This window comes from Castor canadensis, chromosome 12, assembly GCF_047511655.1.
Source record: "Castor canadensis chromosome 12, mCasCan1.hap1v2, whole genome shotgun sequence".
NCBI classification, from domain to species: domain Eukaryota; kingdom Metazoa; phylum Chordata; class Mammalia; order Rodentia; family Castoridae; genus Castor; species Castor canadensis.
The window spans coordinates 853,920-866,303 of NC_133397.1; the positions used below are offsets into that span (position 1 = coordinate 853,920).

Genomic DNA, 12,384 nt, shown 5'->3' on the forward strand with positions numbered 1-12,384 from the left:
CCTTAGGTGTTTCAAGTTGAATGGCTAAACCAAATAATGAAATTTAAAGCTCTTCCTTCCCTTATAGTTTCCAAATGTTATTAAAATAACCTGCTTTAGCAAGGTTCACATATGAATGGAAGGTTAAAGGCTTTTGTTCTGTAATTTTATTTTCTGATTCCTACCCACACCATTGTCCCTGAACTGACCACATACAGTGTGAGTGTTCTGTCTTTAAACAGAGCTTTTAAGGTTTTTAGACAAGCTTTTAAGCTTGTTGTTTAGAGCATTTTCACTCTCTGTGGTCTGACACCCCGCCCCCATCTTAATCAAGCTACAAAACCTGACAACTTGGGTATCTAAAAAACCTGAGTCTAAGTTACATGCAGGGCTGATGGAAATTTCCACCACTAAGAGTAAATAAAGTGACACAAGTAAGTTCCACCCTCAGGCATTATCAAACAGTATAGCAATCTTTTCTGTTTATTGATAAGTATAGTTTATTTACATTAAGCTTTTTATTGTGGAAAAATTTTTATGATTTCAGAATTTATACTCAATGCTCACCTTTCCCTAACACATACATCCTACACATTGATAAAAGTAAAAAATTACTTCGCCAAAGTATATCAACTAAACTCACAGAGCCTGAAACCTTGCTGAGGTTTCACTAATGCACTCTGTCCATCTCATGGGACAAACAATACCATACTGCATTAGTTGCAAGTTTGTTGTTTTGTCTTGTTTTTCTTTTACTTCAAAGTCACCTGCATACTTGCATAACAACTGCATTCTCCTAAAAACAAGTGCACTGATGTTCCTCAATTTTCTTTTTTGCTAAAAGTAATTTTGTATCATTTTGTCTAACTAACATCAGAAAAGAACTTTTTTTAAAAAAAACTTTTGAGTAGTGTTAAAACCCCCAATCTTATTCAGGTAAAATGCCTTGCTAGTGGTGCACACTTTGGAGTCATCAACACAGGCACTGCCTAAGGCTTACTTATCTTGGATATTTTGAAAATGTTTATCTTAAATTGTACCTGTCTGTGAGATGGTTAGGCTCTGAATTGAATTGTTCTAACAAGACTCTAGAGCTGTAACTAAAAAAACAAAAAGTGGAAGGAACCTGAAGGGCATAATGAATGGCAATTTTCCTCAGGCAGAAACTTAGTTACCTCCTTTTGCAAGAGCCAGGCTCCACCAGTCTGGCTTTCCTCACTCCATCCACATCTGGGTGCCGGCTGCACTAACTACACAAGCCATCGACATCCTGCATCCCAGGGCCCTCTGTGCAGGATTGTGCTGTGTAAGCATAGCTTTGACCCTGGAGTGAGAGTCACAGGGTCCCCAGGTGGCACCACTGCTGGGCTTCAAGGGGAGGGACGCCTGCCCTGGCTGTCAGGAGAGGCATCAGGATGGACTGAGCTAGCCTTAAAGGAGATGTGGAGCTCAGGTGAACCAGAAAGAGGCAAAGAAACAAAGACCGCTTCTGTTCTAAATTAATAGACTGTTTTCAGAGAGTGTTAGGTTTACATAAAAACAAAGTCAAGGTTGGCCACACCTCAGCCTATGCCATTTCCCCATTACTGTCAATTTTTCACCTGTGTGATACATTGTTGCAACAGAGGAGCCAATGGTGATACATTGTCAGTAACTGGCTTCCAACAGCAGCAGGCAGTGTTTCCTCCAGGCCCACAGACAGAAGGATTCTGTCCAGAAGTCTGAGCATCAACTCATGTCACTGTCTCTGATGAGGCTCGGTCTCTTCCCTGAGTCCATCAAGTGACTAAGACGATGAGATGCAAGGTCTGACTCCCCTGGGCTAGGAGCCCGACCCACCTCAGGAGTCCAGGAGCTGGGGCAGAGACAGGGTCACCCTCCAGGGGACAGGCGTGACTACTGGTCACTGTAACAGCAAAGCCAGCACTGAGCTGTGGCAGATAACGCAGAGAGCAAGTCCTCCGTGAGCATGCTGTGGACACAGTCGGAAGTGTGCAAATGATAAACAGCCTCCTTCCATCCTTATAGAATGTGACTCTAGAGAAGTTGTTCTGCTGTATATTGATAGCGAACTAATAAGGAAAATATAGTCAATGATATATAAGGTCAGAATCCCGTGCCCTCTAAACATACTCATCTGAACATTATAATGACTGAAGGCTAAGATGTTTGTCACAATGATAAAGCTTACAAAAACAACAAACCCACGCACTAAAATTCTGAACAGTCATTAAAACTTTATCACTGAGAAATATTGACATAGGAAAATGCTGATATTACAAATTACATTTTTGAAAAACATAATTCTGACAGTGTATAACTCAAACTTAAACACCAAGTCAGCTATTAAGGGAGGATGTCTCTGAATAATGTGTTCAGTCATTGATTTGAATTTTCTTGATTTTTAGATTTTGTAATTTTTAGATTCTCCCAGAATAAGTTGCAGTGTCACAATGGGAAAGTTAAAAACAATACATACATGTTCACTCATTTTCTAATCATAGGAGCAGCCCCGAGCTCCGTGAGGGAATCATAAGACTCAGCTGGTGGGAACTTGAGGAGGGAAGGGGACAGACAGAGCAATTGTGGGGTCAGCAACCCTGGCGATGTCATCTCAGAATGCTGAGCACCTCAGCCTTGGGGGAGGGTTGGGTTTTTTGTAACTTAACTCTGAAATACTCACTAGGACCATCTCCAGCTAATTCTAGAAGCCACACTTCTGGCCTGAGTGTTGTCCTAGATCCAAGAACAACCTTGGCGTGACCATCCTGATTGCACTTCTTCCTATCACATTGCACCTTGCCTCGTTCTTCCTGCCAGGGTGTGCTTTTCACACCATGCATCACGCTTGCAGAAACCTTCTGACTGGGGTGGCTCTGAAGCACTGAGCACATCTCGAGCATTTTCTCTGGTGGAATTGTCACCAGAACTGCCACTCACGTGGCTCAAACCAAGGAGTTCCCAGAGGACCTGAACCTCTAGTTAGGACCAGTAGACTGCACTTTCTCTCCATTGTAGCACACGATCATTTCACAAGAAAACTCATCTTGAATTCTCTGCACTTAATCTAAAATTAGTCCTGAATTGAGTGCAAAGAGATTCTCAAATGAGTTACTATGGTTATGCCCAGCCATGTGTAATACACGAGGAGTTCCTGCATTGCCAGGTCTTGCCTCAGCGCCGTGCTTCCACATCCACGCCACGCACCAAAGACAGCACCAGATCTCTTGTTGGAGCTCACGGCAGCATGTCAAGAACAGTGTGACCAAGGTGCTCCTGGTGACTTAGCATCTAGCCATGGTGGAGGCACAGGGAGTCACTCCCATGTGTTAGCAGTGGAAGGTCTCAGCTGTAAGAAGCCAGTCTTCCTTCATGTGTCCATTTTGTGTTTCCTTCAGGTGAGCACCCTGGACTGGGCGTGTGCAGAGAGAGTCTACAACCTCTGTGAGGTGCTGTTCAAAGTTCACAAGGTGGGTGACAGCACTCAGATGCCTCAGAGGAATAAGATGACCCAAGGGTTACAGCTGCAGGGGAGCTTGTTCACTGAGGGCCACAAAACAGCAAAGTGTCCCAACCCTCTGCCCCCATCTGCTGTGCTAGCCTCATGCAGCAGGTCGATGGATGGAGGGGTGGTGTGCGTGTGCATGTGTGTGTTTTGCGTGTATGTTGTGTGTTGTGTGTGTGTTGGGGAGATTTGTGTGTTAGAGCTTTTCCAACCACCATGATACATTTCAGGAACTTTGGATTTTGCTGCTGTTGATGTTTTTGCTGCTTCTGCTGCTATTGTAGATGCTTTCAACACTCAAGTACAAATCCATCTTCCAGTCTGCGCTGACCAACCAGAGTAACTAGTAAAGAAATTTAACTAGTCAGAGGGAAACAACTCAGAGAATAACATGGCAGTTTTACCCACGGTGGCCACAGTGCTTTCAGAGTCACCTGCTTCAGCTGTAGATAGAAACTTCACAGCAAGGAGGTCGTGCCCACCATTGCTAGTGCACTGTGGTGGAGGTGTGTATGGTACTGGGGGTGTGCTCACTGTTTTTAGGACAGAAATGTTGCATACAAACAAACCTCTTTTGTCTTTTGTATGCAAATCCACTGTGTAGAAAAGTGTGTACACAAAATGAGAGTTTGAAATATAACAGTTTTAGCCTGACAGTTTGACTGGAACAGTCATGAATTAAAAGTCAGAGTTTGAATGGAGACTGATGGTTTCAAGAAGTTCAATTTCTTTTCTCCAATTGAAAATATCATAAAATTAGTCTCTCGGGATGTTTGCAGCTGCTCTATTTTAAATTTAAATCTGGAACTTTAGGCTGCCTGTGATGGAAGTGCAGACAGGGGGAAGGAAATCCATAATGATGTCTTTCTTGGGGTCCTGGCGGGAAGCGGTCACGGCAGCAGGTCTGGGGACACTGGGACCAGGTAATTTGATTGCTGACTTGTGAGGAAACTGGGAGCTAAGAATTAATCATCAGACTTTCATCTTTCATACGGCTCAGCACAGCCTTGAAGGTAATGTGTCCTTTATGGAAACAGTAAAATGATATGAGCTGAGGATTTATGTGTCCTGTGTGTTCCCATGCTGTCATGGAGCCTTTTTTATTTTGACTCCATTTTACAGTCAACACTTGAGGCTTAGAGAGAAGTCAGGTGCTCAAGGTCAAGTAGCTAGGAATTGGCAAAGGAAGGTTCACATCTTATCTATCTCCAGAACCCATTTTTCTTTTCCAACAGTAACCAGTGATAAGAAAAATAATTAGTCACTCAACTTACATTGCCCAAATAAACATCTTCATTTCTGGTTATCTGTTTTTGACATTTAAGTTCAGTAGGTAGAAAAATAATTTCTGCAAAGCAAGGACAACAACTAATATTGTTAGTTTAAGACATGTCACCACACAGTTTTCAGGTATCCGGTCTGAGGTGAAGGGTCTGGTGTGGGACTCTAGGTACAGATTCTGCTCTCAAGGCTCACTGGGGTTAGAAATGTACACACACACATGTGCACAGACATGCACACACACTCACACATGCTTGCACATGGATGCATTCACCATAAGGCAGTTGGTGTCCAGATGACACACAAGAATAAATGTGCAAATTGCCAAGTGACAGACAGCAAATGGGGTACAGTGGAGCCACCTCCCAGGCCAGGGGCTCAGCACAGCTACCTGGAGAGTCCCAGTCTCCTGGACACAGGTGTCATGTGTCTCAAGTGTTGTGTTTATGTCACAGCTGTGCCTGCAAGGTATACTTATCAAATGGAGACATTTGAGTGCATGTGGATTTAGGGAAGAGCTTTGGGTGGGTCGGCAATGGATGGCACAGGTGGATCCAGATATCTCACAATCACAGTGTGAAGCAAACAGAGGCCAGCCAGGCTCCCTGCCTTTCTGCCACCCTCACAGAGCTGCAGAAAACATCATTTTCCACCAGGCTGTGATCTGTGAATGAGTGATGAAATAAGTGAGCAAGAGAGAGAGAGAGAAAGGGAGCGTCAGTCAGACAGAGATTCTGTGCACATGTCACCTGCTTCCACACACTGCTGGGCTGAGAGTGGTGACAACTGAGGACACCCAAGCCCTGTAGCTAACCTTGAGTCAAGTGGGTCCTGAATGGCAGCTTCGGAATGAGCATGTGTCAGGCCCAGGGAGGAGACGGGTGAGCGAATGTGGGCTCCGTGCTCCATCAACTCCCAGGGTAGTCAAGGTGAATCTGTGGTCCCCAGCCATTCCATGGTCAGTTTATGCCTTCTTTCTTTGCTTTTGAAAATATTTCTTAAACACTTGCTGTCTTTGGTCAAGATCATCAGACCCAGGATGACCAAGAAATGGTCAGAGACCCCCGGGCATTAAGTCTTCACAGGACTGAACCCAGGCATTCCTGGGGACTCAGCATAGATTAAATGCCCAGGTGTGTGCTGTCCTCAGTGAGCATAAGAGTCTCAAGGCTTTTTTCTCTGTCTTTAAAATTATATATGGAAAAAAGTTGTGTTTACCATTCTCTTAAGGTACAGTAACCTACAGTTAGTCAGAGGCTGGACATAATTAAGTTACAATAATTTTTTTTTTGGCCACACCATACCATCTGCTCCAGAACCTGCCTCTGGAAGTGTGACAAGGAGGTGACCTCCACCAGGCCACACAAACCCCTTTCCCTCTTTGCCTCTCCTGGGAACCTGGCTAAGTGGCCCCTTGGTTTCCACAGTCTGGTATCTACCATCCAACTCTGACCCATTTTTAGTCCATGCTGTTTTTCAGTTCGGGCTTACAGGCGACTACTGGCTGCAAGCAAACTTATATCTGGGTCTCCAAGACTTTGACTTTGAGGACCAGAGGCCATACTACTTCAGTGTCCTTGCCGGCCAGGGGAAGAGCCATGTGTTCAACGTGGACCTGGGCTGCGAGCTCGCCATGTGGGAGAAGTCATTCCAAAGAGCAACTTTCATGGAAGTGCAGAGGACCGGGGTGAGTATGCAAGCCACACATCTCCACCATAACTGTGCTCAGAGTCCGGAAGCATGGCCACTGGGCACACACGACCTTCTATTTCAGAAAACGAGTCAGGAGAGGCAAGCCTTTCCCCGAGTTCCTCTATCAAAACGAAGGTTCCCACTCTGCAGGGCATGTGTACATCAGGGAGGCTGTAATGGGAGGGAGGTGACCAAGGGTTTCTTTCTGCGTTTGCATCTGTGTTATATTTGATGTGAGAAAAAGGGTCAAGTCACTTCCCACCCCGAGTCTAGAGACTCAGCAGACACTGGAAGGATGAAACCTCTCATGGCTGTGTCCACAGGAGACAGGACATCCAGCTTCCACCTGTAGGTGTAATAGTTTAAGGCAATGCCTTCCTCTCAAACTTAACCATCCAAGAGAATCTGAAACAGCTTATGTGCTGATTCGCTCCCCTCCCAGTGACAGCAAATACATCACCTGCATACTTAAATAAATGTCTGCCAACTGAATGGAAAAGGAACACACCATATTCCTTGTTATGAATATGGGGTTCCATCGTGGGGTACACTTCAGAAACGAGTGACAGAAAATAAATGAAGCACGTATCACAGAAGAGAGTCACCACCTCACAGAAGTTACGGATCCATTCCTGGGCATAGTCAGCCTGCGGTGTGAACGGCTATTCCATTTTATATTTATGTACGTATATATGTATATATGCTGAATTTAAAAAGAATCTGTGTCATTTCTCTGACATTCAGGCTGTCAGTGTGAACACAGGTGCCCCGTGCTGTGGCAGGGCACATTTCGTACACATAAAATCTGTTAGATCCCAAGGTGACATCACACTCGGACATCAGGGAATTACAGGCCAGCATTCCTCCCGTTCCTCAGCCCCTGAGGTCTTCCCCTTGGGCTGTGCGTCGTTCATGGGGTTGTGGTTGGCGCCTTGTATCTGAGGCGTCAGGCCACTTCACAGGACGTGACATCAGAAGGGACGTCCTCGGCTGAGCGTCTTGACAGATGTATGATGATGTTCACCATGCACAAATCCCCAGTGCAAAAGTTTCAGTTACTGGATGGCCGCTTGAAGGATGCGTCCTAGAGGGGGGGGTTCTGGGTGACTGCTTCTGAGGACAGCAGCAGTCATTCTGTTTTCAACATGGAAGCTGGAAACCCAGGGACAGCACTCCACGCCGGTCATCATGGCTATTCTCCCCGGGGTTCCAGGTTAGAGAACGGCAACCTCCGGGTAAGGGTTCAGTCTTGGTGAAAGACAGGTGGCAGATAACCATGAGAAAATGTCCTGACTAAGCTGCGTCACAAAACCTAGTGTCAGAGGGAAGCTGGCCACTTCTCATACCTGGACGTCATGAGACTCTGAGTCATGGACAAACATGTATTTAGCATGTTGGAACAGGAGAACTTATCCCCAAAGGACAATGGCCAGAGGGTCCTTGCCCCAAGAACAGAGTGGACCGAGAGGGGTTGGAGCCTCAACAGGTAGGACATCAGTCCTGGAGGATATCATTAGACCTTGTACAGGCCCTGGGGCTGTGCCAGGTGGAGGGCACGCTCACTGATGTCTCACTGCACACTGCACTGACTGCACACTGCACTCTCACTGCACACTGCCCTCACTGCACATTGCTCTCTCACTGCACACATCACTCTCTCATGCACACTGCACTCACTGTACACTGCACTTACTGAACATGGCTTTCTCACTGCACACTGCACTCACTGCATACTGCTCTCTCACTGCACACTGGTCTCTCACTGCACACTGCACTCACTGCATACTGCTCTCTCACTGCACACTGGTCTCTCACTGCACACTGCACTCACTGCATACTGCTCTCTCACTGCACACTGGTCTCTCACTGCACACTTCACTCTCTCATGCACACTGCACTCACTATACACTGCACTTACTGAACGTGGCTTTCTCACTGCACACTGCACTCACTGCACACTGCTCTCTCACTGCACACTTCACTCTCTCATGCACCTCACTCGCTGCACACTGCACTTACTGAACATGGCTCTCTCACTGCACACTGCACTCTCACACACACTGCATTCACTCACACTGCTCTCTCACTGCACATGGTGGTTTTACACTAAATGTTGATACAAAGTGTGTGACAGGTCTCCCATCTAAGACATGTCCCTAAAGGGATTTCCCAGGTCCCACCCAGGGAGCAATGGACCCTCCCTGAGCCCCCTTGCGTCCCTCCAGGAAGGCAGATGCCCTTGGAATCGCCAGGGCACCCAAGTCCTGGCCTTCCCACTTTCCCCTGCGCACCGATAAGCTAGTTCTCCAAACCACATTGCAGAACCTACTGTGTGCACACCTTAGAGCTGTCGTGAGCACTGCACGCTAGCATGTGCTCCACACAGGCTTTTCACTTATGAGATCCTCAGTTTCCCTCTCATTCCACGGATGAGAAAACTCAGGCTCAGAAAGACCATGTGACCGTCCCATGGTCACCCAGAGATTAAGCCACAGTGGCATAGTCTACTCTGAGAACCTCTGTGATGAAATCATGTTCTTTCCAGTAAGATACATTGCGTCCCTTGTGCTAAGGGATGAATGGGCGTGAAAGTTCCTGCAGCAGCGCCTGGCATGTTTCAAACAGTGAACCTGGGAGCCGTGGGCCAGAGGCTCAACTGCAGGGTCCACACGGGGGTCCAGCCACTCACCCCAACACACCAAGTAAGAGATGCATGGTGGAGAAGGGCAGAGAGCGGGATTCAGCCCAAGGTCTGAGCGTGGCTTGAGAAGAGGCAGAGCAAGCTCTGCAGCACATCTGCAGGTGCAGACCCGAGCTTAAGCTAAAAAGAGGAAGAACTGGGACCTGGAGTGAGAGGTGTACATAATTACTTAACAGCCCCGCCCAGGTGTGGTCAGTGGTCACAGGTGTTCGAGGCGTGGTCAGTGGTCAGAGGTATGGTCAGTGGACACAGGTGTTCAGAGGTGTTCTCTGGTGGTCAAAGGTGATCAGTGGTGTAGCCTGGTGGTCAGCAGTGTGGTCAGTGGTCAGAGGTGTGATCTGGTGGTCCCTGGTATGGTTTGGTGGTCAGAGGTGTGGTCAAGTAGCTTCTTATCTCATAATTGGTCAGGCAGGAGGACCTGGTCGTGATAAGAAAGTCATTGGTGCCTATCCATCAGTCCTGTCCTTTCTGGACTCCAATATGGCTGCAGGAGGGAACAGCTCAGAGCAGAACTGATTCAAAATGGAGGCAGAGATGCCAAGCTTCCATCCTGCTGTTGGACATTTGCAGGCCCTGGCCACAGCAGAAGCAGTTTCTAAGAGCCTGTTACAAAAACAAATAGTGTTTGTCTTGTTGGACTAGCCAAGCCGCCTTCCTTTTATCCAAGTCCCATCTCTCTTTCTTCCTTCACTAGTTTTTTCTTTTCTCTCATGACTGACTTTGATTTCACTCCAGCTCAGGGTTCACGATTTTCATCTCTAGAAGATTTGCACAGAGGTACGTCGACAATGCCGACTCCTCTTCATGGTGTGGCAGGTCACTTTCCTGATGTGTGCTCAGATCCGTCACTTCCCTGCAATGACTTCCCACTAGCTCTGCATCACACTCACTGGATTCCCAGCAGATCCTTCTGCACTCCCCGTGGGTCCGATGCATCTGGAGGAAAGTTCTGAGCTGGCGGTGTAGTGTGTCCTCACTTGACAGCCCCACCTCGGCACCATGATCTTAGGTAACATCATTTTAGGTTTTATCTATATGGCCAGGCGTGGTGGCTCACACCTGTAATCCTAGCTTCTCAGGAGGCAGAGCTCGGGAGCATCACAGTTTGAAGCCAGCCCCTGCAAAGTTAGCGAGGCCCTCACTCAAAACCTGGGAGTGGTGGAATAAACCCTTAATCCCAGCAGCTCTCTGGAGGATCATGGTTGGAGGCCAGCTGGGGACAACCATGAGACTCTATTTGAAAACAAACTTTAAAAAAAGGCCAAAAGGTTGAGGGCATGGCTAAAGGGTAGAGCACTCACCTGACATGCACAAGGCCCTGAGTACAATAAAAAGAAAAGCCTGAATCCTAAATGCATTACACATGTTAGGTGAAATTCAGTGCGGCTCAGAAGAAAGCCTTCCCCAGGGTTCCAGCTTCCACGTCAGCTCCTCCCACTTCAGGTGCAAAAGCCACCCTTGTGATTGATTGCCACACGTCCTTCTATGTCACACACAGTCCAGGAGACTTCGTGGGAAACACTCACAGCTTGTGCACACTGTTCTGCAGCGTGCAAGGTTCTTACCCATCCCCACCTCCTTCCTCTAGGATTCTCTTTATGCCAGCAACAGTCCATGCAATGAAAACCTCTTTCACAAAGACCCGGACCCCCAAGCTCTAAATCACCCATCACATCGGAAGCTTTTGGCTGCAGGTAACAAGTCTCCTCTTGCCTCAGCGGCCTTCACGGGAAGCAGTGATGCTGTTTTACATTGCGAGGCTTCCCCAGCTCCACCTCGCTGGGCTGAGGAGACTCCGTGCTGCTGGCAGGTGCCTCTCAGACCAGCAGCTCTCTTAGGAATGCCAGCGGCCAGGGACATCTCCAACAGACTGAGTCAGGTCACCTCCTCAGGTGGATTTTGGGTCTGTAACCCATCAGACAAAACATTGGTCCCCGGACACATCTTCTTGAGAGCTTGTCAATCTCCACTGTGGGGCCTGGGAAGAAGCCAGCTTGCCCTGAGAGCAGGGGGAGAGAGGCAGGCGTCTTTGGGAGTAGAGGCCTGGGCAGCATGGACATCAGGCAGCTGGCCAGCAGTGCCGGGGACTTTGTGAAGGACATGGGTCCTGTGCACTGGAAAACTGTGTTCCCAGAGGCTTCAGGATGCACATCACTTCAGATCTGGTGGCAAATTCAGTTCATGAAGGAGTGTGGTTTGTACTTACTGGTCTTTACCTGGAATGTTAAAGGGAAAGGAATGTATGCTCAAAAACTTCATCTTATTTTTCAAGGAAGAGAGCCAGGGGTGTTTAAAAAGCCCAAGGAGCATTTGAGAGACCCATTGCAGATTTGCAAAGGCATGTTAGGACATGACTGCTGGGTTACATCCAACAGGTTCACAGGTTCAGGTTGAACTTATCCATTCCATAGTCAGTGTTGGCCTCCACCGAGCTGACCAGTACCTTCAGTAGAAGTCAGGACCAGGCTGCACTCACCAACCCCTCCTCTCTTCAGCCTGTTTCCCACTTTCAGAAAACTTTTTGCTCCTAAAGAACCTTCAAAGCTCGGTCTTGTTTACGTGCAGATAAACACACAGCCCCAATCTCCCGAACTGGCCTTGGCGGTAGACACAGGAGTGGCCAGGGCATCAGGTAATCCCCCACCACCGTGAGCTGCTTTGCATTTGGCCACCAATGCCAGAAATGAAACCTCTTCTGTGAGCCAGCAAAGAGTGGCAAATGTGACCCAGTGTTGGCAGAGGACGTAGGACAAATCATCACAAGACCAAGGAATTAAAACTCCAGGTGTCAGCGGCTCACTCCTGTAATCCTAGCTACTCAGGAGGCAGAGATCAGGAGGATTGAGGTTGGAGACCAGCCTAGGCAAATAGTTCATGAGACCCTATCTGAAAAGAAAAAACATCACAAAACTTGGGTTGGGGGTGTGGCTCAAAGTGGTAAAGCACCTGCCTAGCAAGTGTGAAGCCCTGAGTTCAAACCCCAGTACTGCCAATCAGTAAGTAAGTAAATAAATAAAACTCCAAAGAGCGGCAGAGAAAATCAGCAACAACAAATTTTATTCTATCAGATAAAAAACCTACAACTTTTACCAGACTGATTGAGAATCAAGATTGCCAGCTCTGAATATTAGAGCCGATGTCAGTGTCCAGTAGCAGAATTTTGTAACAACTGAAGTGTCACCAGTTTGACAACTCAGATGAAATGGACTTTCCATGCAAGACACAG

At 47.4% G+C, this 12,384-nt stretch overlaps 1 protein-coding gene across 7 annotated transcripts in view; it reads left to right on the forward strand.

The window, feature by feature from the left end:
• Nucleotides 1–12,384, forward strand: part of Sntg2 (syntrophin gamma 2) — a 226,846-nt gene that overhangs the window by 163,645 nt on the left and 50,817 nt on the right. For all 7 annotated transcript variants that reach the window (XM_074049063.1, XM_074049064.1, XM_074049066.1 and 4 more), the window contains exons 13-14: nucleotides 3,378–3,449; nucleotides 6,246–6,452. In XM_074049063.1, the coding sequence (XP_073905164.1) occupies nucleotides 3,378–3,449; nucleotides 6,246–6,452 (279 nt within the window). The remainder of the gene's footprint in view (nucleotides 1–3,377; nucleotides 3,450–6,245; nucleotides 6,453–12,384) is intronic.